Below are 26613 nucleotides of genomic sequence, written 5' to 3' on the forward strand. Positions count from 1 at the left end.
TGTGTTGTTCTTTTTCACATTTTATAGGTTGATAGAAGCACTGGGGAACCATTTATAGCACTTAAACATGAAAAAACTCAGATTTTCATGATATGTTCAATGTGCTTTTATACACCATCAGAAAAAATATGTTTCCCAGCTGTCACAATGGCAGTACCCTTTAAAAAGGTCCTTATTTTAGGTACAGATATCTATACATTTGGTACCAATATATACCTTTGACGTACTAATATGCCTATTTTGGTACCAATATGTACCTCTGAGGTGCTACTATGAACTTTTTAGTTACAAATGTGTACATTTTGAAAGGGTATCACCCCAGTGACAGCCGGGGCACATATTTTGACAATTTGACAAAAAAAAAGTGTACTCAAAAGAGGATGATGCCTTGGCATAAGGGAGATTACTGATGTGGTCAAAACTGGCATGATGAACAGCAATGGCTTATTAAGCTTACCGAAAACCTACTGTAAGCTACTGAGGCTTCCTAGGATTGTTGATGACATCACAGGCCAACCAAAACATTCCATGCCCATTTGGTGACAGAAATTGTGGATGATCTCTGTACTAAATATCTTTATGGAGCATGAGCTTTACTTAAGATCCTAATGATATTTGGCATAAAAAAATAAACAATTTTGATGTATTGTTGGCTATTGCTACAAATATACCTGTGTGACTTTTGACTGGTTTGTGGTGCAAGGTCACATACTCTATGTGACACACTTTTGTATGTCACAAATGTTATGTATGGGGTGACTGTATGTCAGACATCTAGGTTAAAGTCTGAGAGCAAATCAGCTTATTGGGACAACCGGGGTACCCAGGGCCCCCAACGCAAGATCCTAATTAGCATTGACAAGGATGTGGCCCAAACCTTCTTAATCCCTATGGATTGATGGTTCACTTTAGGGAAAGTAGGGTTTATCTTAAAATCTTGATGAGGTTGGTTTTAATCTCTCTCTGTTTTTTCAAACATGAGCTTCTCTTGTCTATTGTAACAAAGTGGAGCAAGAAGAAGTGAACATTATGAAGAGACCTAACCGAGATGAAGACGGAGCCAACAGGAACAAGGGGAGTCTGGGAACTTTTTATTTATTCTTTTTTATCATTTGTTTTCTTTAGATTTCACATTTTAACTAATTATAAATGCTTGTATTCATGTTTGTGTTTATTTAAAGCAGGTATTTGTTCACTTTGAGCTTTCTAAAATAAAAAGTATTTTTTAATTTAAATATATTAAAATAATATTACATTGCTGGAATGATTATTTATGCTTTGGTTGAACTGAGAGGCTCTTTACATGTTACAGTGTAGATCACCAACATATGTAGCTGTAAAGGATGTTTTTCAGAAACAGGTGGATCAGAAAGAGTCAGCAGGTGTTTTGGGAAGCGCTCAGTCAGTAGTATGTCTGGAATTCCGCTAGTTCTGAACTATTCATGATTGGAAAAAGTTCACTACTAGCAGAACTCGGATATACACCTGAATTTTCAACGAAAGCTCAAGATAATAGCACAGTTTGGTCTCACACGACTTTGGACAACTGTATTTTCACGGTATTTTGTACAAAGCGTTTAATTTATGATCTGAATGGAATTAATCCATAAAACTGATGTTAATTTAACATGAGCAAAAGTTTGCCTTCATGCTCTTTGTTACTCTAACATCATTATGTGGTTTAATTTCCAGACTATCAAGATTGTATCTGGTTTGTGTTTTTGTATTGTGTTTTGGAAATTAGAAAAGCTAAATATTTTCTCTTTTTCCTTGGTTTGAAAGTGAATTATTTATTTGTGGGATGTAAAAGAAGTAAAGGTGAGCAAAGAGCATCATTTACATGACCAACAAGATTAGTCTCGGATTTCTAAAAAGCAATTGAAACCCACTTTGCATAAAAGCTCAGAGGCAATATTATTTATTTGTCTAGGTTTAAATGCACAGCTGTTTTGCATACTCATTGTTTTTCTTTATTTTTCAGAGTGATTCTTCATCTTCATACTCATATTGCTGTGAAGGTCTACTCTACAGACTTAATTGCAATATATTACATATGTTTTTTTGTTTTTATGGAGCACTCACAACATCACAATGATCTGCTTGACACTTTAAAATAAATTTTAGTTATGTAAATAGTTATGTTCGCTACTCTTTAATTGATTAAATTAACCACACAATTTATTCTTTCTTTGCATTTATTGTACATTATTTTTAAGGATACATTATGAATGTCTACTCTTATACTTGTAAAACAAGACAATTTAAAAATGTTGACATTTAAAGGAAATATTATTTCCTTCTCTATGTTTATTATTTACAATCATTTTACGTGAATGGGTTTATTTCTCTGGTGCAACAGAGGAGACCTGGGTGACTTGAGATGAAGTAGAGGACTCATCTTCTTCAATATTTTTGCCAAAGACCATCTTCATCATACAGGCACGAAACTGTTTTTTTTTTTCAAGAAAAGCAAAGAAAAGAAAAGCATATATTACTTAAATGAATTTTGTTTGGGAGTGAATAAGACTTTGGTACACATGGTGTCACTGAGGCTGTACCCTATCAAAAAGTACAGCTTTGCACCTAAAGAGTTCATAATAATACATAATAGTGCCTCAAAGGTACATATATCTATACCTAATGGTACATATTAGGACCTTTTAAAATGGTACTGCCCCAGTGACAGCTTGGGACAATTTGTTCACAGTGTATGTCAGACCTGTAGACCTTTAAATTCCAGTTTTTAGAGCTAAGACAAAGCAGTAATTATTTTGTATTTAAACACTTTACCTGTTTGTTCATTAAAACATAGATAACAGGATTGTACACTGTAGAGGCTTTTGATAAGCAGCTTGGTATGGTTGCCAATCTCAGATCAAATGGTTCACCCCGATGGTAAACTGTCCAAACAGCAAAGCTTGCATACGGTCCCCAGCAAACCAAGAAGCCAAACACCATCACCACCACCATCTTTGTCACCTCCCGCTCAGCCTTCTGGGTCGAAGCTGAATCAGCTTGAGCTTTGGCCGCCTAATGGACACACAGGGGATATAAAAACAATTGCCAATGTGTCTGGACAGCACTGCGTAGTCTGACATCTCCATCTGCTGGATGTATCATTGCCAATGTGTATTACAAAGTATTTAAAGACCGGTAAATCAGTTATCAGTTTAATAAATAGCTAGCATTTTATCAGTTAATTTAGGGTTACATTCTCAAAAAAAACTAATTGAACTCTCAAGAGTTTCTTTGACTCAGAAAAGTGTTAAAGGGGTAATATTATGAATTTTTTTAAGGTTTAAAATAAGTCTTTGATGTTCCCAAAATGTATGAAGTTTTAGCTTAAAATACCCCACAGATAATTTATTATAGCATGTTAAAATTGCCACTTAAAATGTGCAGTTTTTGGGTGTGACCTTTATAATGCAAATGAGCTAATGAAATGCAAACAGTGATTGCAATGATGGTGACTTTAAATGAAACAGCCAACAAACTACAAGATGTAAAATGCAATTTTAGATTTCGAACAGAGATGGTGATAGAGAGGATAAAGTTACAGATTGCATTACAGGAATTTAAAATTTTTTTTAATGGTTTTACTTCAATCTGCAGAATTCATGTACACGGAAGACTAAAACTGGCATGATTAACTTAATTAACTGCAACTCCAATTTACCCAAAATATGTTCAATTTACTCTTTAGGTTTTGAATTAAACTGAGAAATGTTTAACATTGAAATTTTAACTCTCCAATTTTTGCTGTGTAGTGCAAAAAGGTTCATTAAGGAACCTTTGACGGAATGGTTCTTTGGGAACCCTATGGCCTCAGTGTAAAGCAGCTTTTGTAGCAGCTTTATTTTTTAACAGTGTATGAGGATGATCTAAGGGGCTTTGTTTAATTTTCTTTAATAAATGTTTTTAATTTTTTTAAATAATAAAACAAAAATTTCAAACTACACCACTTCAATGACAGAAAAATTTAAAACCTTTTTTTGGTCTTCAGATCATTTTCAGGCACTTTTAATGAACATCATAAATTGCACTTACTGATTTGAGTGTGATGAGTAGCTGACCATAACAGAACACAATGGTGCTGAAAGGAACCGCGAAGCAGAAGCAGAACAAAAATGCGACATAGGATTCATTGTTGTATTTGTTTTCGGTTGTGTACCAATCAGGACCACAAGAGCATTGGAAGCCTTCAGGTATGTACCTGTTAAAAAGATCTCAGTAAAGCTGGCAATACACAATTTCTCATTATTCTTAACAAGAACTAACTGTAAAAAAAAGGTTTATTATTCCTCAGGTTCTATAGGGTAAACCTTTTTAGTGCCAAATGTGTTTATATTCTACTTTTCTAACTTACCGGCTCCAGCCAAACAGTGGAGGGAGTGCGGCTATATTTCCGAAAATCCAAGGAATGATACAGCCAATAATAGCATGAGTGGTCTTGAAGGAAAAGTTTCCAAGGGGTTTGCAAATAACCAGCCACCTTTCAAATGCCACAACAGAAAGAGACCACAAGCTCACCATACCTGCCAAAACAGTAATGACAAAGAAATTAAAAATTTAACAATGCAAGCAATTATCCCTTATTATTTTAATTCAAAAGATTTGTTTGGAAAGTCATCTGAAATGTTTAACAGGCTGACACATTCAAAATAATATTGATGCAATTACCTCCAAGTGTCGAAGCGAAACCCTCAATTTTACATCCTGTTGACCCAAAGACAAAGTACTTGTTCCAGAAGGAGATGCATGCTAATGAAGAGCCAAAAAAGGATACCAGCAGGTTGGCAATGGCAAGGTTCACAAGAATATAGTTAAGATGGGATCTAAGTTTCTTGAATTGAACTGTGCATAAAATGGTTAGCAGGTTGATTGCTGTCCCCCCAACGAAAAGAAAGAACGTAAAGGCAGCCATGGCCATATATACAGCATGGTGTCCCAAGTGCTCCTGAGGGACCAAAAAAGGGCTTAAAGCTGTGATATTGTTGGTATCTAAAGGAATGGGGATGAAGAAGTCTTCTTGAAACTCGTACTGTACTTTTCTCATCTCGCTCAATTATGAAAACCACTCCAATGAGAACGTTTATCACGGCTTAAACCGATTGTTTCCTACTTCAGATTATAAAACTATCTAAATTGTATCAGTCCAAATATTCTCTTTGTTAAACATGAGATGAAGCCTCCCTTAAACTATTGCCCAATGATCCCTCTTTTATAGGGTTAACTTTGCTCCTCCCAAATGGTCTTAATGGAAGGATTGAAGGTTTGTTGTTATCTACCAAAACATACAGTACTCGTTTTTTATGCGCCTCATACACAACCATTGAATGCTACACGTAAAACTACATCTGCGAAGTGCACGACACACTTCACTTAATCTCATTTCCAACACCAAAACCTGGCTAATTCGGATCATCCCTTTCACCCTGCAATTGGTTCTGTGTTAGCAGTGCCAGTTAATCTGCCGCCCAATGCAGATAAAGCAGCTAATCACTCGCATTTAACCCCTCTGTAATCTGCTTCAAATGGTATTATCTCCAGCTTTGTGCCTTGAATCATTGCCTTTGCAGAGCCTGAAGTACGACAGTTGGATTGTCCTTGATACTCATATGTAGAGTTCAAGTGTCAGAGCTTACAAAAATAACCTATTGTGTGAGAAGAACTTTATCATACTTTCTAATTTTAACAGAATAATATAATTTGGGTTTGAAAATTATTATTTTTTTCATTTTTTGCATTCTCTATATGCTGCATTTACAGTTTATTTTGCTATATCTTTGTTCACTGCATGTTAATACATTCCCAAAATGCAGCTTTCAACAGTGGGGAACAACTTGGGGGTGAGTAAATTATGACAGAATTGAAATTTTTTGGTGAACTACCCCTTCAACTAACATGTTTACTTTTTATGTATTGTGAAACATATTATTTATGGTTAAAATTTTGAATAAGAATTAAAATAATTTAGCATTTTTTTAACATTCAGTATGGGTTGCACATAAAGCATAAATCATTAATATTTTATTAGGCCCACTGTATTTGTTTTTATTAAATGTTTGTTTGTAATTATAACTTTAATTACTATGTAATTATTAATCACATAATTTTCTCACAATTACTTTAAAGAGTCAAAGAGTTGAAAAGGCTGATGCTATTTCTCTAAAAAATTTAATGGGAAAACCGAACTACTGTGTTACTAACTACTGTCAATTTGTGTACCTCACTTCTGTAAGTTCAGAAGGTTTTCACAAGGTTAAATAAAGATTTGCTGCAATAAGGATCTTGACATTGTAAGCATATGATTTTTTTAAAGTATTTTTATAAAAAAATATTTGTGGAACATTTTATGCATCTTTATGGACCTTGAAGCATCAGATCCCATACCTCTATCCGTCTTATACACTAAAAAGTAAAAGCTGGATCAACTTTTAAAGACAACTTCAATTGGTAATGCCTGAAAATTAACTTTTACATTGAATTTTTTTTAATATTTTAGGTGTTACGAATTGAATTAATTTTTTACCTTAAATTTTCATTGTACTTTCTTAGTCTTTTTCATTCATCTTTTTTCATAAACCTGACTATTCAAATTCTATTCATTTTGACCATAGGACTTTGGATACTTCACCCTTAAGCAACAACAAAATTAAACAGTAAGAAAGTTATAGAAGGTCTGTGGTACTATTTGTATTTAAATAAACATATTTTATGATCACATTTACACAAATGCCTTGCAATGATTGATGATCATATCAATCTGTATATTCCTTCTCTTGTCCAAGGACTTTTCCCTTCTTCCTTACAGTTTTCTTTTAATCTCTGGTCTTCTTTACTTGTATGACCCATACAATGATCTGTTTAGTGGCTCAGGTCTAATTATTGGACTTGTGCTAAGGCTCTTAACTAGCATGGTCATTGTAAATAAGTTAAGAGGGGTGCCTAGGGTAAAGATGCACCTTAAGTGCGTCACATAGTTCAGAGTAAGCTATGTGCCAGGGAATTTGTGTCAGTATGCCTACTGCCAGGACAGTTGGATATTGTCTTATCTGATATTGTCATTGTGAAAAATACAAAGTATAACAAGAAAAGAACTAAAAAATGCAATGTGGTAACCAAGATTTACTATATTCTACACATCAAGTTACAACTGATGTCTGTGTAGTTGCTGTTTTACTTCAAAATAATAGTGCTTAAAAAAATCACTTTGGGTAAAAGGAAGTATTTACAAAGGATTCATAATGTTCATCGTATTTTTCCACAACTACCCCCACATAACCTGCAACTTAGTTGTTTTTTTGTACTATGAAACTCAATGTGTAGCCAGAATATCTGTAAGACTTTGATGTGGTATTCTGGTATTGTGGTATTTTTCAAAGCATTACAATAGCATTTGGCACACAATGCATGTAAAAAATCACTGTGTGAAACTGTGCAAACACTGTAAAAAACTAAAATATGAAAACTTTTCCTCAACATGAGTGACTGGATGATCACTGGCATTCCATATAATATGGCAATAATACATCCAACAAAATGTTTCATTCACTTGTCTAATGGATTTTAGTGAAATAGATCAGGTCAAAGTTTGAAGGGTCAAAGTGAGGCCGGAAGAAAGAGATTTAACACAAGATTATAAATCACAATCCTCTCTAAAAGTCATTTAAAATTCAAATGTTATATCAAGAAAAAGCTTCAATGATAACCTGTAACGTCAACAGAAAGCCTGCTGAGCATAAAAAAATTATCTTTGGTTAATTTTTTTTTGCGCTATTTTTAACCCTATACTGAAATATAACAATACAAATAAAAAATCTGTTATGCTTTAAACAACTCTATCACTAATAAAAGTACTATAACTATAAACTAGACAGTGCAATCCACTATAGGGGTTACCATGCATTAATTGTAAAGAAATGGAAATAGCCATTTCTACTGTATTACCAAGTATGATCTCTCCAAGAAGCACTGTCACATTGTGCTGATAGTTGACTTGAACCATTGGTGAAACTGAAGGTCTGTATCTTGATTATTCCATGTTAGCTGCAGGAAACGAAAAGCACAAATGACATCTATTTGCTTCTCCCAAAATAAGAAGAAATTGAGACCAAAATAGTACCATTGTTTAAGGTTCCTGATTCTCTGAAAATTATTAATATGCTATTGTAAATTGATGACAATAATTAAAAGGTTGTTTCAATTCAAAGAACAAAATAAATTTATCTTTAATTGTTAAGGCATCATAAGTTAAAATATAAACATACATCATACAAATTACTTAAACTTACCAACATTATGAGAAAAAAAAAATTAGAAACAACAAAATACAGCTCACAATACAGACTAAATTATATGAAAATGAAAAAGCCTAATTTATTTTCTTATGGGACTTAAATCCCAGTCCTATTTATCTAAATAGTTAAATAACTATTTCATTATTTAACAATTAATTAAATACAATATAATTATTTAATTATTTAACAATATTTATGGTAATAATTTTATATTCTTCTTTCATGCTATGATTTCAGTCTATGCAGTGAATTGGGGTAAAGTTGGACATTTTTTTAATAATAATTTAATTGAAAAAATTGTCCCACTTTTAACCTATTTGCATCACTGGCAGAGTTCCACAAAAGGGGGCGTGTTTCAGAAAAAAGAAGCCCTATGCGTCCGTGTTTATCTTAACTTAAAATGTTCTCTTTCTTTAATTAAGTAGAATAATGAATTTAGCAATATTGTATATGCACCCATAGCAGGAAATGTGTAAAAAAAAATATATAAAACAAAATCTAACCATATTTTTAACGCCAAAGAGTCGCCATTTTTAGTGTGGGACAATAACACATTGAAGTCAAATTTATTTGTTTAACTATCTGCATGGTTCAGAGGCATATATGATAAGTATCTTTACAGGATATAATAATTATAAAATTATTTTAGCCAAACACATCGTAGTTGAGCAGTTTTTGGCTGTGAATGTGTATTTTGGTAAGAGGTCTAGAGAGGGACGTGGTAATGCAGCCATATTTGTTACGGGTGGTTGGAGCGGCTGTACATTGTCAAGAACATGGCGGCTTCCAGGCAGGCATGAGAGTGGATACTTCTTAACAAATTTGGATGAACCCGGGCTATCCTCTCAAAACAACACCATAAAACATCTCCCTGGATATTGCAACACGAATATCGTACGTATGACGCGTGGTGATCAAAATATATTGAGCTCAAATTCGTATTTTGGATAGGGATCGTATACGTAGCCGCCATTTTTCTTGAGGGAGCTGCTAGTGGACGGATTTGACGACAAGATGGCTGCTTACACCGGGGCGGCATGAATTAAATTAAAAAAAATATAAATTTCATCTATAGTGTTTAGCTGGAGTGAGACGAGTGACGACAGACGTGTCTGCCCATAGTATGTTTTGAGATGCATTTTGCGCTCGCATTATCATATGTGGATCATTTAGCTGTGGAGGCTAGTTAGCCGTTTTAGTTGCGCTGTTGCTAACGTTAGCTGATGTAATGCATGCATAAAACTAACGATTAAATCTGCAGCCCACTTGGAAACTGCAGCGAGTAAGCGATCGTTGTAGATTACATTGCATTGGGATTAAATTGCACGATTAAAATGTTGTATTGTTACTGTTTTGAGCGTCTGACAAGATGGCGACTCCCAGGGAGGCATGAAAATAGCCTTCTGCAGTAAATGGGTACTAGGTTTCGAGTGTTATTTGATAGATTTCTGTCTTTGTTTACCTTTCAATCATTTCTGAGATGATGTTTTAGTTAGATATTTGGATAGTACTGCGTGGAAAGTTTGGTTATTTACTCCTCCTACACAGTTAGGTATTGTTAATTGTTTTTATTTGCAGTTCCGCCATTTTTTTTCATACTGGCGGAGGCTTGTTTCAAGATGGCGACTTCCATGGCTTTATACTTTTCCTGCATTAGGGCCTTTTTAAATGTATAATGCAACGCAAATTAAAGAAAAATACTAGATTGTGGTGAAGCAAGTTTTCAGATTGCATGACTGTGACTGTTTAAGTCGCAGCATTTATTTTGTACGCGTGATATTAGCCCAGCTAACCGGCTTTTATTTCCCTTGCCAAAATGGCGGTATTTCTAGACGATCCGTACTGATTAGAATTTCAGTCGTACATTTGTTTAAGCAAAATCTGTACCCATATATTTTGTAGGCAATAGTTTCTCAAATGCATTCCCCTTTTCTTCAGTAAAAGGACATGACATCCCCAGGTTCCACTGTGCCTGGAACCATCGGAGCTCCACTGCAGCCACGATGGAAGCGGGTTCTGGGCTGGTCCGGCCCGGTACCCCGGCCAAGACACGGACACAGGGCCGTGGCCATCAAGGAGCTGATGGTTGTTTTTGGCGGAGGAAACGAAGGAATCGTCGACGAGTTGCACGTTTATAATACTGGTGAATAAATCTCATGTTCAAAACATTCCCGCCTAAAACTTTGTATAGGATAAACTAACTGTAAATATGTTAAAGGTTCATATTTGTTCTTTATTGCGTTGGAGAGTATTTTATAAATGTTCATCTCCGTATTTTTGTTTAGATGCACGTTGAAACACTCCGCAGTACAGTTTTGCTTCGAACATTAACGTATATAAAGTTATTAAATATTTAAAACGTACCAATATTACACGTTTTTAATTATTTACTAACATTTGTGATATTTTATTGCCGCGTCCATCTTTGCTTTTTTGATTGTTTTAAGAAAAAAAGGCGCCATAAAATAAAGGATGTTGAGCGCTGCCGTGCTATGCGCACGCCCCCTTATGCACGTGCAATCGTGCATCACTGCGCCTGTTATCTGTCACACTATTCGTTAACACTTTAGCGCACAATGTAGAAAAGGAAGTTAGGGTGCTTATACAGTGGTAATTTATTTTAACAAAATACAGAAATAATACGTAAATATACAACTAATAATATTCTAGTTGTTACAAATTAAGAAAGAGACAGCCATTAAAATTACAATTTATGTCTTGAAATTGCACAATGTGGATTTTAATTAATATACATCCAAGGAATCAGACAGAATGGTGTGAAAACGGCTGTACATGTACATTTTAATAATGCAGTTTATTTTTTAGTAAGAACAACACATAAACTTATCATGTGCACAACACACAGGATATGCCTGCACATTATATATACACTTTATATATATATATATATATATATATATATAATCTGAACCAATTATATAAAAATGATTATTTATTAATTATTAACAGGTTAATGATTTTTGTCTTAAATTCATGGTCTGAAAGTTGTTCCTGTAGCTCAGTTGGTAAAGCAGTGCAGCGGCAACTCGGGTTATAGGTGCGATCCCAGATAAAAAAAATTTATGAAATAAATGCCATGTAAATCACTTAAGATTAAAGCATAAGCCAAATGCATGCATGTAAATGTGAGTGATAAAGTGTTTTGTATTGATGTGGGTTCCATCTCCAAATTGGCTTTTAAAGCTGTGAAAGACTTTTGCAGTTTGTCTACTCTATATCACTAATCAATGCTCAAATATTTCTTTATCTTTCTCAGCAACAAACCAGTGGTTTATACCAGCTGTCCGTGGAGATATTCCTCCAGGATGTGCAGCGTACGGATTCGTATGCGATGGCACACGGCTGTTGGTGTTCGGTGGAATGGTGGAATATGGAAAGTACAGCAATGATCTTTTTGAGTTACAGGTAACCGTTTTTATTATCATTTGTGTGATTTAGTTTCTCGTTGTTGGTTTTGTCAGTAACTAATTATATTTTTCTGCATTTATTGTTGTTATCAGGCAAGCAAGTGGGAATGGAAAAAATTGAAACCCAAGGCCCCTAAAAATGGAGTGCCGCCATGTCCTCGTCTGGGCCACAGTTTTTCTCTTGTGGGCAACAAGTGCTATCTTTTTGGAGGGCTTGCCAATGACAGTGAAGACCCCAAGAACAACATTCCCAGGTATAGCTTCCATATAATAATGCAGTAGGTAAATTAATCATGTAAATTAAGCATTTGATTTATACACTTGCATATGTGTGTTTCCAGATATTTGAATGATCTTTATACTCTCGAGCTGCGTCCGGGCTCCAGCGTTACAGGCTGGGATATACCAGTCACGTATGGTGTTCTGCCCCCTCCACGAGAGAGTCACACTGCTGTAATTTATACGGAAAAAACTACCAAAAAGTCCCGTCTTGTCATATATGGAGGAATGAGTGGATGCCGTTTGGGAGATCTTTGGACATTAGACATTGGTATGAAATCTTTTGCTGCTTTCGTAAGCCAAACTGTTGTAAGTCACATGTTGGTCAATAATCGAATCAATTAGTTAGGGCAATCAATAATCGGGTCAAAATTTGCTCTGCAGATACAATGACCTGGAATAAACCTTCAATCTGTGGTGCTGCACCTCTCCCTCGCAGTCTTCACTCGGCCACCACCATCACAAATAAGTAAGATATAACGTAATCTAGATTTGCATTAATGCATGCGTTCCTTATACTTGCATTGTAGCAATAATGACAACATGTCTTTTTATGCTTTGATCTATAGGATGTATGTATTTGGTGGCTGGGTTCCTTTGGTAATGGATGATGTAAAGGTGGCCACACATGAGAAAGAATGGAAGTGTACAAACACGTTGGCCTGCCTGAACTTGGGTATGTTTTTGCTATGAATTCAAAGTAAATGTTTTGATTGATTCCTGTGCACATAGTCAGATTCTAGCTAATGAATTTAACTTTTCTTCTAGACTCTATGTCGTGGGAGACTGTTTTGATGGACACCTTGGAGGACAACATACCCCGTGCACGAGCTGGACATTGTGCAGTTGCCATCAACAACAGGCTTTATGTGTGGAGTGGACGTGATGGGTATCGTAAAGCGTGGAACAATCAGGTGTGCTGCAAAGACCTGTGGTACTTGGAGACAGGTGAGCACAACAACTTTGTTGCATACATTTGCCCCAAATTATGTTTAAATGCCTCACAAATATTTATAATAATGTAGTGGCATTCATTTTTAATAAACTTTACTTTCGTGTTTTTCTTTGCAGAACGGCCTAATCCTCCTTCAAGGGTACAGCTTGTCCGGGCCAACACAAATTCTTTAGAGGTTAGCTGGGGTGCAGTGTCTACAGCGGATATGTACCTGCTTCAGCTTCAGAAATATGATATCCCAGCAGCCACTGCTGCCACCTCACCAGCCCTTAGCGCAGCTAACTCAGTTCCTGGAAACTCGCCAAAGAGTCCAGTGCCCGCAGCAGCTGCTCCCTCTGCTCAGAGTCTGCCACAAAGTGGCATCACTCTCGTACCCCAGGCTGCTTCGCCCACAGCCTCAGTCTTGCCCAACACACCCGGAAGTCCACTGGCCGCCTCTGTAGCTCGTGGCCCAGGTATGGATTTTATTTTGTTACATTTTAGTGTCTAATAAACATAATGCAAACTATTTAGTGTTTTTGCATAAGGATGATGCAGAGTTAAAACTTTTTCGGGGTTGTATAGTAAGTAAAGCATGGCTGTGGTCATGTGGACTTTAAAACCTGAGAAACTGTATACCCTTGAATGTAAAGCACTTTGATAAAAAGCTTTTGCTAAATGCATTAATGTGCATGTTTTTTGTTTTTAGCTATACTAAAAGTTGCAGCCCCTCAGTCAGGCACTGGGACATCAATAGTCACCGTGCGACAAGCAGCCCAGCCTGGAAAATCCCCAGTCACTGTGACATCACTTCCTGCAGGTGTTCGTATGGTCGTGCCATCACAAACAACTCAAGGAACGGTAATAAGCTAACACATTAAGATGGGCGTTGTAAAGCATTGATTCATTTTATTTATTTGCATGATTTTTGTAACATTTTGTCTTTTTTTTTTTTAGCCCATAGGCAGCAGCCCTCAAATGAGTGGAATGGCAGCTTTGGCAGCAGCTGCTGCGGCAACACAAAAAATCCCCCCTTCTGCTGGAGCTACTGTACTTAATATGCCGGCCGGGGCCACTATTGTCAAAACAATGGCTATGACACCTGGGTCTACCACTCTAGCCAACACAGTTAAAGTGGCATCTCCTGTCATGGTAAAATCCTTAGATTGTCCCTATGTGATAAACCTGTTTTAAGTTTCCCAGTCTCTTAAAGGGAATTTCTTCTATTGCTGTAGGTGAGCAACCCTGCCACTCGCATGCTGAAGACCGCTGCTGCCCAGGTGGTCACTCCAACAGTGTCTAGTCCCACTACGGCTGCTCGACCAATCATCACGGTGCACAAGTCGGGCACAGTTACCGTAGCCCAGCAAGCTCAGGTTATGACCACAGTAGTGGGTGGAGTCACCAAGACCATCACTCTTGTCAAGAGCCCACTTTCAATGGGAGGAGCCGGCACCTTGGTATGGTTATTTTTAATTGTCATATAGACAAAATTGGGAAAACATGCAAATGTTAAAGGCAAAGTTTTCTTTTGTGTTTAGTTCTCTAACTTGGGAAAAGTGATGTCGGTGGTACAGACCAAACCTGTGCAGACAGGTGCTGTGACTGGGCAAGCCTCCTCCAACCCATTGACTCAGATTATACAGGTAAGTCAAACATGAATGCATAAATGTCAATCTTGACATCATGTATTGAATTGTTTATTATTTCTGTTGCTCATACTCAAGACTCTAGTTTTTTAATTTTATAGACAAAGGGCCCTCTCCCTCCTGGCACCATTTTAAAGCTGGTAACATCAGCTGACGGAAAACCAACAACCATAATTACCACCACTCAAGCAGGTGGCACAGGAAATAAGCCCACCATATTGGGCATCAGTGGCATGTCCCCTGGTACCACCAACAAGCCTGGGACCACCACTATCATTAAAACAATCCCTATGTCTGCTTTACAACAGGGAGGGGCAGGTAAAGTATCCATTTGCTAAACAGATGTTGTTTTGAATAATGAATGTAGTCATTTTGAGTCTCAATGAGGATGTGCATTCTTCATTGTAGGTGTAACTAGTAGCACAGGGGTGAAGAGTCCCATCCATTTCATCACCACTAAGATGATGACATCCGGAACTCCTGGAAAAATCATTACAGCGATGCCTAAGATAGGCACAGCTGGAGGCCAGCAAGGCCTAACACAGGTATTGCGGCATGATCAGTCTCCAAAAATCACTTGCAGTCTGCGTGATTGGCAGAGCATTTGGATTTCCAGTATCTTACTTTTTCACATTCTTTTTTACTTGTAGGTTGTTTTGAAGGGTGCTCCAGGTCAGCCTGGGACCATTCTTCGCACAGTGCCAATGGGAGGAATGCGTCTCGTGTCTCCAGTATCTGTGTCTGGGGTCAAGCCAACTGTAACCACACTGGTTGTCAAAGGAACAACTGGTAAGTATACCTGTTAACTTTGTTATTGGTAAGATTTAAATTAAATACTTAAATTATGTATCCTCATCATCTTTACCATGTTTAAAGGTGTAACAACTCTTGGCACAGTCACGGGTACCGTTTCCTCCAGCTTAGCAGGAGGGAGCGTAGCCAGTGCCAATGCCACCTTGGCAACCCCCGTTACCACCCTGGGCCAGATCGCCACCCTCTCCAGCCAGGTCATCAATGCTACCGCTGTGTCTGCGGCTCAGACCAATCTTACTACCGTCTCATCTACCATGCAGGTTAGAACCATGTTCTCACTTTTTAGAAATGGCTGAACATTCCAACGGTTTGTCACTAATCTAATGATATTGTTTTTTTTAAGCCCACCCAGGTGACTCTTATAACCACACCCAGTGGCGTGGAAGCTCAGCCTGGCCAAGACCTGCCGGTTTCTTTTCTAGCCTCTCCTACCTCGGAGCAGCCCACCTCAAGTGATTCTGGGGCAGGTGACGCCTCTGGAAGTGTTACTTTGGTATGCTCCAACCCCCCGTGTGAGACTCATGAGACGGGCACCACCAACACAGCCACCACGGCGACTGCTAATATGGGAAACGTTCCAACTGGCACAGTGCAGAGGGTTTGCTCAAACCCACCCTGTGAAACCCACGAAACGGGTACAACAAACACGGCCACCACAGCTTCATCTAATATGGGTGGAACGGTTCAGAGGGTCTGCTCCAACCCACCATGCGAGACCCACGAGACTGGTACCACCAACACATCCACCACAGCTTCATCTAATATGGGTGGAACAGTTCAGAGGGTCTGCTCCAACCCACCTTGTGAGACCCACGAGACTGGTACCACCAACACGTCCACCACAGCTTCATCTAATATGGGTGGAACAGTCCAAAGGGTCTGCTCCAACCCACCTTGTGAGACCCACGAGACTGGTACCACCAACACATCCACCACAGCTTCTTCTAATATGGGTGGAACAGTTCAGAGGGTCTGCTCCAACCCACCTTGTGAGACCCACGAGACTGGTACCACCAACACATCCACCACAGCTTCATCTAATATGGGTGCAAACCAAACTGGAGCGGTCCAGAGGGTCTGCTCAAACCCACCATGTGAGACTCACGAGACTGGTACCACTAACACATCCACCACAGCTTCATCTAATATGGGTGGCAATCAATCAGAAACGGTCCAGAGGGTCTGCTCCAACCCACCTTGTGAAACCCACGAGACGGGCACCACCAACACATCCACCACTGCCACCTGCAGTATGGAGACGGATGAGGGAGCAGGTACTTTTACACATACATTTTTTGCTATGAGTGTACAAACAGTTTTTGGTCAATAAGATATATTGTCAAAATGGTCTGTCTTTGGTAGTTTGTACTTTGACTGTTTGTTTTCCCTATTTAGCCCAACAGAGTGGAGAAGCATCAGAATCCATCACCAGCACAGAGAGCTTGCCGTCTACTGCAGCGCCCCAGAGCCGAGCCATCACAACAGTCACACAAGCAACACCTTTACCAGGCCCAGCTGTTCCTGTGAGTGGCCTGAGTTTGCATATGGCAATAAACTTGCCATATCAAAAATTGAAATCATACTTTGATGCATTAATCGACTACGAGACTTGCAGTCTTTTGGTTTGCTTTGATTTCAAGGTCATGACACTCATCCGTTTCTTTTGTGTTTTTTTTTGTCACGCAGTCTATCTCATCGATCACAGAGTCATCTTCAGAGGCGAGTGCTGAGCCTGTTATTATGGAAAGCTCGGAGGCAGAAGCCTTGCAGGCGGAGGGCCAGGCTGAGGCAGAGGGGGTCACCACGCAGGAAGAGTTCCAGGCTGTGGCAGTGGCCATGCCGAGTGACTTCCAGGCTGAAGCTACAACTTTGCCGAGTGACTTGCAGGGAGAAGCGGAGGCCATGCAGGCAGAGAGCCAGGCGGAGATGGGAACGGTGCCAATGGAGCAGGATGCCGCTAGCATGGAAGAGGCAGAAGCAGCTGCAGAACAGCTACCAATAGCAGAGGTACAGTTTAAAACGTTGATGCTGCCAAAGCTATTTTTTTCACCAAGCTGTCTTAAAATGTTGTGAGTGGAGTTCCAGTAGCTCAATTGGTAGATTTTTTTAGCAGAGGTCATGACATTTAGCATCATGAGGTCATTGGTTCAAACCTCAGGGAGCAAGCATACAGAAAAAAATATGTAGCTTGATTGCGCCAATTGCATAAATGTAATAAACTGAAGTCTGTCTGTGTTCTGTTCTGTGGTAGATGGAGGGCGTAGAAGCGGCATCAGCGTCCCAGGATGCTGAGGCACTGGCCCTGCCCCCAGAGCTGATGTCAGAGGGGCAGGCAACTACACTGATGGTGACGGGTCTGACACCAGAGGAGCTGGCTGTCACTGCAGCTGCAGAGGCAGCAGCCCAAGCTGCAGCCACAGAGGAAGCCCAGGCCCTCGCCATTCAGGCCGTGCTGCAAGCAGCACAGCAAGCTGTTTTGAGTGAGTGCTACTTTTATGTGCACTTTGTGTTATTGGGGTTCCTCGTCAACTTAAAGGGATAGTTCACCCAAAAATGAAAATAATGTCATTAATGACTCCCCCTCATGTCCAAACTCGTAAGACCTCCGTTCATCATCAGAACACAGTTTAAGATGTTTTAGATTTAGTCCGAGAGCTTGTTGACCCTTCTATGAAAATATATGTACGGTATACTGTCCATGTCCAGAAAGGTAATAAAAACATCATCAAAGTAGTTCATGTGACATCAGTTGGTCAGTTAGAATGTGTTGTAGCATCGAAAATACATTTTGGTCGAAAAATAACAAAAATTACGACTATATTCAGCATTGTCTTCTCTTCCGTGTCTGTTGTGAAGCGCATGCGCGAGACTAGAGTCACGTGACTGCAGTGATGCAGATGACGTACGATTCGGCTGACGGGTTATCTGGTGCGCTCCAGCTGTTGTTTTTTTTTGTGCGCCTGGGCTTCTTTACAGTCTGAGGGAGACGCACGCTGTAAGTTTGGAAAAAAAACTTCTCAACCATGTCTGAGGATAAGACATCATCCGCGTCACTGCAGTCACCTGACTTTAGTTTCGCCATGTGCTTCACAACCAACGCGGAAGAGAAGACAATGCTGAATAAAGTCGTAATTTTTGTTATTTTTGGACCAAAATGTATTTTTGATGCTTCAACACATTCTAACTGACCCACTGATGTCACATGAACTACTTTGATGAAGTTTTTATTACCTTTCTGGACATGGACAGTATACCATACAAAGGTTTTCAATGAAGGGTCAACAAGCTCTTGGACTAAATATAAAACATCTTAAACTGGGTTCCAAAGATAAACAGAGGTCTTACGAGTTTGGAACAACAAATGACATTATTTTCATTTTTGGCTGAACTATCCCTTTAACCCTGTCACATTTGTTTTTGAACATCAAAACGATTACAGGCTTGAACTTCGATGTTATGACATTTTAAGTGATTTATTTTTCCACATCCTCTCTTAGACTCTGGTGAGGCTGGAGATGAACAGCAGACCCACACCATACCGATCATTCTGACGCCACAGGAACTGGCAGCTCTGGTTCAACAGCAGCAGCAGCTCCAGGCAGCCCAGCAACAGGCCGCCGCCCAGGCTGCTTTACCCACAGAGGGCTTGGCTCCGGCTGACAGCCTAAATGATCCCTCATCGGAGAGCAATGGACACAATGAGATGGCGGCGGCAGCAGCAAGTGCAGTTGCCGAACTGCTGCCACGTACCACCACAGAAAGTATGTGTCAAGCTTTACTATTTAATGTTATCCAAAACTATTCGTTTTGAACTATTGTGGTTATAATTGATATTTTGATTCCTTTTTTTATTTATTTGATTTGCAGCTTTAGCTCCATCCATCACTTTAGCACCTGCAGTTGTCGCCAGTCCAGCAAGGATGCAAGCTGCTGCGGCTCTCACTGAAGTGGCCAATGGACTTGAGGCTGCTGTAAGTCGTGTTTTATTGGCACATGATGATTTGTGAAACATGTTTAAGAAAAACATTTTTAAAATCGTATTTCTGTTTCATAGAAACAAAATCCTCCCACTGTTACCATCAAACCACCAGTAAAGAAAGAGAACCAATGGTTTGACGTCGGCATCGTTAAAGTGACCAACATGGTTGCAACGCATTTCTACATGCCAACAGATGACACCGGTTATGTTGATGTAAGTCACTGGAAAAACGTTGACTTTTTATAAAGCATTACAAGGTGTCGCTTCATGCCTCAGATTGAGAAAGGAAGTACATTGACAGAGCTTGTTGCGTTCTAGGATGATTCTGGAACAATCCCAGACTACAGTCAAATGAAAAAGGTGGAGCTTCAGCCTGGGACGGCCTACAAATTTCGTGTGGCGGGTATAAACACTTGTGGTCGTGGAGCCTTTTCTGAAATATCAGCTTTCAAGACCTGCTTACCAGGATTCCCAGGGGCACCATGTGCCATAAAGATAAGCAAGGTGTGTATGGTTTAAATTGCACTTGACTTGTTTAACACTTAAATATGGTGTTTTTTAAGGAAAAAATCTCATGACCAAGATCAAGTTTGTCAAGCTATTTAAAAAAAAAAAGTAATTATCCTTGATAAAATCTTTTGCACTTAATTATTCTGGCCAATTCAGCACTGTCATTGGCTTATACTAGCACCTAGAGTTTTGGTTGACGTAGCACTTGTTTTGAACAATGTTTTTTTTTTTTTAAATTGGTGTAAAATACTCTACAAATTTAATACCAAGTTTAAATTAATATTCTCTAAATGCATCTTTCTTTTTACTCTTTACCCAACAGAGTACAGATGGTGCACACCTTACATGGGAGCCTCCATCCGTAACATCAGGAAAGATCACGGAGTACTCCGTGTATTTGGCCATCCAGAGTAGCCAGACCACCGAGGCCAAAGCCTCTACCCCAGCCCAGCTGGCTTTTATGCGTGTTTACTGTGGGCCCAACCCCTCGTGTCTGGTCCAGTCTTCCAGCCTTTCCAATGCCCACATAGACTATACCACCAAACCTGCCATCATCTTCCGCATCGCGGCACGCAACGAGAAAGGCTACGGCCCTGCCACGCAAGTGCGATGGCTCCAGGGTACTGTACCATGTAAAACATAATTTGGTTAATACAGACTATTTGGGATAAGCAGCAACATGATCAGTGTTTTACAATTTTTATTTTGTTTCGTAGAGTCTAACAAAGACGGGATTTCTGCTAAACCTGCCCCAAAAAGAGCCGTTTCTTCACCAGATGCGTGAGTGTATAGCGTTTTTCCAGAAATGACTGTGTTGTCATTACCATAAAATGCAATATAGAAAATACCACATTGCATAATATTAACATTAAAGCATCATCAAGACCATAATCAGATCTTTATTACGGAAAATTTCCAGGTGTATAGGTTTTAAAATGATCAAATATGAAATTTATTACAGGAAAGGGATTGGTCTAAAGAAAGCAAGAATGGATCAGTGATGCTCATTCATCATCCAAAACATTGAATACTCATCCTGGCTCCCAGTGCACCATCATTACCGGATTAAAGTGTAACCATCCATTAAAACAACTCGCAGTCTGAAAAAAAAACTAGGCAGAACTGTTTTTAGGGAAAGCTTTTTTCTTGTTTTTTTTATAAACAATTAAAGAAAAGCACATTTACATTTTGAGTATTTTCCACTGAAGCAACATTATATGGTGTGTGGAAAATTTAGCTTTTTCCATTGTAGAGTCTTCCTTTCTGACCCCCCCCCCATTTCTTTCTAAGCATCTATCTTTTATTTTGTAAGATATTTGTTCTGCTATCAGCTGGGCTTATATGAAGTTGCTCTTGTTTATGGGATGGACTTTCAAGCAAGTTTTAGATCATATTGAGTCATGTTCGGGAAGAGATGGGAAAACAAACCAAGCACTTGTTCTCAGACAAGAGGATTTTCACTCGATGGAAGTACATGGTCCAGTAAAAGAAGAGCTGCACAAAGATCCTTTCTGGACTCCTGTCTGCTGATGATGTCATCACTTTTGTGCACTTTTTGTGTCGAGCAGAATGAGCACAACGGCGGATAAAGAAATGGACAAGGAAGTTTATTACTGGCTGGGCAGAGACTTTGCTAGAACTGAGATTTTCCATACAAACAAAATAAAAAACTAAACGAAAAAAAAAAACACAAAAATGGAAAACTTCCCAAAAAATTAGCGAGCGATGACGGAGAAGATCTTTTGTGTAGTTTATTTTTGTATTTTAAAAGTTTTTCTCCTGTGTGCGTGTATGTCTGTATGCTTTTTTTTAACTCACTACTTTTTTTTTAATTCACGTTCAATCCCCAATTTGGTTTTCAAGGATTTGCGGGAAGTAAGGCTTTTACTCTGTTGTATATGAGGAAAAACATTGTATTAGTGCTGAAGCCAAGTGTTAATATGTCGAAAGAACGGAAACAGATTTAACCATCTGAAGGGCTTCTTACTTTGTTTACTGCATATTGTAAACCACACTGGTTTTCCACTTTGTGTATGCCAAACCTAAAGATGTAAAAATCGTAAAACATTGTTTTTTTTTTCTGTTTACCAAATTGCCATGATTAGTAAACCCTTCTTCTGACTTTCTTTCCTGACTTTTTCATGTTTCATAACATAACATAACTATGTAGATTTTCTCAGCCCTAGATTGTGAAGGAAGTTGTCCATGTGAAGATGACATCATTTCGACCTTTTTCTTTTGATTATCTGAGGTGTATGCAAGCTAAATGTTAAATGTATACCTTTATTGTCTCATGTGTGTGGTTGAGGATGGAGGTTATCATTCTTGGTAAAGCCAAGCATGAATTTCGACTGTAATATAGTTCATTCGTACCGCGAGAGGTAGAAGATGACATCTTGGCCTTTTTTATATATTTACCTGTAACAAAAAGTTTTTACATGTTGTCATCTCCTGATTGCCTTTTTGGTCTTGACTTATAAAAGATACAGAAATATATATGCGCTGTGTCCCTGATTAATTTGGTTGAATTTGAGTAGCTATTTTTAATCAAACATTGAGAGCTGATAAGACTGCTCATTTGCATTAACATGGAGATATTTCTTTTGAAATAAAGGAATGATAACCCAGCATAGTAGTCATATGAAGTAGTTTGTGAGGTTTTATTTTGACATTAAAGTAAGTTTATACATATGCACAGACAGCCGTGTACACATAAGTGTTTGTCATTTGTGCTTTAACACCGGCGTTTTAAGGATGTTTCCGTAAAATCTGACTGTCGTCCCCATTTTCAGCAGAATGACTTCTAAGTTGTAGGTAATGCAGCATAATGAAATTTTAAGCAGTAACTTAATACTACTGCTTGTGTGTTAAAATTCACTATTAAAGGAAAAGTTCACCCAAAATAAAAATATTTAACCCTCAATCCAAAACAATTAAAATGAATATTTCACCCAAAAGGAAAAATTCTGTTGTTACAAACCTGTATAAATATTTTTTCTGATGAACACGAAGGAAGATATTTTGTGGTATGTTTGTAACCAAACCGATCGTGGGGCCCATTTACTTCCATAGTAGGAAAAAGAATATTATGAAAGTAAATGGAGCTCGATTAGGTTTGGTTATTCCTTAAAATATCTTCGTGTTCATCAAAACAAAGAAATGTATACAGGTTTGTAACAACATGACAGTAAGTAAATGATGACAGATTTTTAATTTTTGGGTGAACTATCCCTTTACAACTTTACATCTTTTCAATACTGTGGCAGGTTATGGTAACCATGTCTGTTATAATATAAAAATGATAAAAAATTGTATATGTGACAGGTGTGTTAGCGGTAATGATTTGATTTTGTTGATCAAGTTTCTTTTTTACTAGAGAAGATTATCAGTAAAGATAGCTTTAATCAAATTTAAACTAGTGCCTTCAAAATATTTGTAAAACAGTGTATAAAAGAATCTGTATGGTGCTTTTTCCGCCAAAAATATTTAGATAAACTGTTGTATTAACATTCCTCGACAATTATCTGTTTGTATTTCAAATGGGAAAAATTTGGGTTTAGATTGACATTTTTGGCTGAACTATTTCTTCAGTCAGGAATGTCCACATTAAATATCTATCCTCTTATAATTTGCATTTTTCAGCATAAACCATGAGTCAAGTCTTTGCAAACTGCTTTGAATTATAAATGACTCGCATACTGCAATTCTGCTTGTGTTGTTCTTTTAAAGTTTTGTCCGAAATCTGTTATCTTTGGCACTACATTCATAATATTTACCTCTGATACCACTGCTGGGCTTTTTTGGGTGATATCTGTCAATAAAATCCCTCTATTAATCTAAAGCAAAAAAGTTCAAGTTGTTCCAAACCTGTGGACATTTCTTTGTTCTGCTGAACACCAAGGAAGATATTTGTGATGAAGCAGTAGCACCACTGGCTTAGAAAAAAATACTATGGAAGTCAATGGTGCTTCAAAACTGTTTGGTCATAAACATTGTTCAAAATATCTTCCTTTGTGTTCAGAAGAACATTTTTACAGGTCGAGGTCACATCAGACATTAGGAGGCAGCAGTGAGCCCCAAGATACAATGAAGTACCCAGTGAATGAAACCTCTCTGTAGTGTGGTGTCCTATCGGGTTCAAGACAAAGAACTTATATTGACAAGATGTGAAAGCCTATTGAACATTCCATTGTGACACCAGTGCCCAGCAGCAGCCCTACGCTTCCTTTTGGAGTAAAAGCGACAGTTTATTTTACTGACTTTGTGTCTTTTGTATTTTTTGCTCTCTAGAAATCAAGTCAGTTTCAGTTGAAATTCATTTAACTTCTTTTAATTAATACCAACATATGAAATTAAATTAAAAACATGCATCAGAAAAATTGGGAATGTTGGACAATAAATATATAGGATAATAGGAGGAATATAACAGCTTGACAACTGTTTTTGCACTATTATCTTATATTAATATTTGTTAAAGCAAGACTGTAAACAAACTTTAAAAAAACGTTTTATGTAAAAAAACAGCCACTGTCTCTAAAATTAATAATTTAATATAACACAGACAGCAGTGCATCATGGTTTATACACTGTAAAAAAATCTTTGCTGCCTTAAATTTTTTTGTTGTGTCAACTTACTATTATTTATCTTGACAAGAGTTGCTACAACTTATAAACTGAAGTTAACTATATTTTATAAGTTATAACAACTCATCTGTAGTTATAACAACTCCTATCTAGTCAAAATAAATTATAGTAAGTTGAAATGACATGTAAATTTGAGTTGATTCAACAGAAAAGTGTTAGATCATCATGTTGTGTGTGAATTAAAATGGGAAATAATATGTACAATATATGGGCCATTCTACAGAAATGGTCCAAACTGCTGTCCCACATCAAAAAACACATTTAAAAATAATTTAATATTTAAATAGATATTTGCTAAGATCCTTCATTTATCTATCAAACCCTCAATTATATTAAAAATATCAGGAAGATTAATATATATGCAGTACTGTGCAAAAGTCTTAGCCCACCATGCTACCTTTAAATATGTTGTTTTGTAATGGTATATAATTAAATTCTAATTTCCAACTCAAATGACTTAAGATGTGTTTCGTGTCAAGAAAGGTCAAACTAAATACTGACTGATGTCTGAAGAAGAATTTTCTGTACATATTTTCTGTATTTTCTGTTTGTATCTTAATAAAAAGATTGAAAAATAAATATTTAAACTTTGCTAAAACAACAAACCTGGTGGTGGTGCCCAGTATACTGTATATAATATCTTCATTTATTGGGTAATTTCATTTGAGAACTGGCTGTCTCAAACCATAACCCTAAATTTCAACTTGTAAAAGTTAAATTAAAAAATATTTTTTTTATTGTTGCTTGAATATATATATATATATTACATTTTTTTATTAAAAAGTGAAAAAATACTTATTTTACATTTTATTTTTAAATCATGAAACTGTCCTGCATTTTCATGTTATTTTCATTTTTACTACTAAAGTGATTTTAACCACACCACTACATTTTTAATCATGTAGCTATATGGTAGATAGGTCCCATCAATTTTAGAAAAAAGTGTTCACAAGTCTGTGTAAATTTAAGAAACGTCACTCCCAAACATCTTATTCTCTCAGATTAAGTAAATTTATGGATTATTCCATAAAACATTGTTTTTACAACTGTTCAGAAGTGTAGCATAATTTATCTATTGGCTCAAAAGTATCTATAATTGTCACTATCGAAACAGTCACGACCGAAACATGTGGTGAAGTTTCAGTTGTAATATCATTGTTTTGGTAGTGACAAAAAGGAACAATTTGGGGGAAATTAACATTTTGTAGTATGTTTTAGTATTGGTTTAGTATACCAGTTGAAATTCTGTAATGTGATGTGGTTACACTAAGTATCCACGATACAGAAACACACACACCCACGCATACACACTTAAACCCCTTTCACACACAGATTACGGAAAATACATAGAAAATGTGTCTGGGATTTGTCTGGGAATTTGTCTTTTCAGATTGCCAGGGATTTTCTTGTATGGCATCCTCCTGTCGGTTCTTGCACCACTACATAAAGTCAAACACAGACTTCATAAAGTTAATGACAAGGATGTGCAACACTGTAACTAAGCAAAAGCCTTTTATACTAAATAATCTGAAATTTATTAAATAAACATTTTAAAGGTTTTAAACACGTGTCAATTGTTTAAACAGAATCAGCTAACATGGAGAGTAGAGACTTACCCAGAATTTCCAATAAGAATGACTTTTAAGTGTGGTGTACCCCATGATAAAAATCACCAAAACCTGGCTTTATTAAAGAGTAATCATCTACTAATGTCGGCTGCATATCAGAAGTCATCACAGCCTGTTTATATCACTGATTCATTTGAAAAACGTAGGTAATGGTTAACCACGTTGTGCACTATAATCGCCAGACTCAACAGGTGCACCTATGTCAATGTTTTGATGTGCTTACAACAAAAAACGTGACTTAGTTTTGGAAAGTTATTGGAATTCACCAGGGTCATTCAACAGAAACAAATACAACTGAAACAGAAAGTAGTGTCAACTTTACTATGACTCAATCCAAATCCCCTCGGCATGTGTTACAGCCGATGTAAATTAAACAAAGTACAGATATATACACATAGGTCATATATACCATTGAAGTGTATTTTTGTACGGTGGCATTAGCATTTTTT

The 26613-nt window shown here is 37.5% G+C and overlaps 2 protein-coding genes across 2 annotated transcripts; one reads left to right on the plus strand and one right to left on the minus strand.

The window, feature by feature from the left end:
• Positions 1-2122: 2122 nt before the first annotated feature.
• On the minus strand, positions 2123-5056 carry opn1sw2 (opsin 1 (cone pigments), short-wave-sensitive 2). Its single transcript, XM_065241256.2, has 5 exons — positions 4681-5056; positions 4367-4535; positions 4048-4213; positions 2791-3030; positions 2123-2447 (listed from the first exon to the last, which is right to left on the minus strand). Exons 1-5 carry the CDS (start codon positions 5054-5056, stop codon positions 2340-2342), a joined length of 1059 nt encoding a protein of 352 aa, XP_065097328.1. The 3' UTR covers positions 2123-2339.
• Positions 5057-9027: 3971 nt separating this feature from the next.
• Positions 9028-22388, plus strand: hcfc1a (host cell factor C1a). The gene is made up of 28 exons (XM_065241257.2): positions 9028-9194; positions 10239-10443; positions 11578-11726; positions 11822-11982; positions 12070-12278; positions 12392-12476; positions 12577-12683; positions 12776-12955; positions 13079-13417; positions 13651-13802; positions 13899-14093; positions 14177-14401; positions 14483-14587; positions 14692-14908; positions 14999-15135; positions 15241-15379; positions 15467-15663; positions 15747-16677; positions 16799-16926; positions 17090-17410; positions 17655-17883; positions 18901-19164; positions 19271-19374; positions 19458-19595; positions 19701-19886; positions 20215-20512; positions 20609-20672; positions 20854-22388. The coding sequence occupies exons 2-28, from the start codon at positions 10248-10250 to the stop codon at positions 20891-20893; spliced, it is 5496 nt and encodes a 1831-aa protein (XP_065097329.1). The 5' UTR covers positions 9028-9194; positions 10239-10247; the 3' UTR covers positions 20894-22388.
• The last annotated feature ends 4225 nt before the right edge of the window (positions 22389-26613 follow it).

Source organism: Paramisgurnus dabryanus, chromosome 14, assembly GCF_030506205.2.
Source record: "Paramisgurnus dabryanus chromosome 14, PD_genome_1.1, whole genome shotgun sequence".
NCBI classification, from domain to species: Eukaryota; Metazoa; Chordata; class Actinopteri; order Cypriniformes; family Cobitidae; genus Paramisgurnus; species Paramisgurnus dabryanus.

What these genes read in the sequence shown, in the direction of transcription:
- opn1sw2 (XM_065241256.2), bottom strand. Translation starts at nt 5,056, where the DNA reads ATGAGAAAAGTACAGTACGAGTTTCAAGAAGACTTCTTCATCCCCATT. An exon ending in CCACTGTTTGGCTGGAGCCG is followed by an intron (nt 4,214 to 4,366) that starts GTAAGTTAGAAA and finishes TCTTTTTAACAG; the next exon opens with GTACATACCTGAAGGCTTCC. An exon ending in ATGTTTTAATGAACAAACAG is followed by an intron (nt 2,448 to 2,790) that starts GTAAAGTGTTTA and finishes AAAAAAAAACAG; the next exon opens with TTTCGTGCCTGTATGATGAA.
- hcfc1a (XM_065241257.2), top strand. Translation starts at nt 10,248, where the DNA reads ATGACATCCCCAGGTTCCACTGTGCCTGGAACCATCGGAGCTCCACTG. An exon ending in TGGGAGGAGCCGGCACCTTG is followed by an intron (nt 14,402 to 14,482) that starts GTATGGTTATTT and finishes TTTTGTGTTTAG; the next exon opens with TTCTCTAACTTGGGAAAAGT. An exon ending in GCCAGCAAGGCCTAACACAG is followed by an intron (nt 15,136 to 15,240) that starts GTATTGCGGCAT and finishes TTTTACTTGTAG; the next exon opens with GTTGTTTTGAAGGGTGCTCC.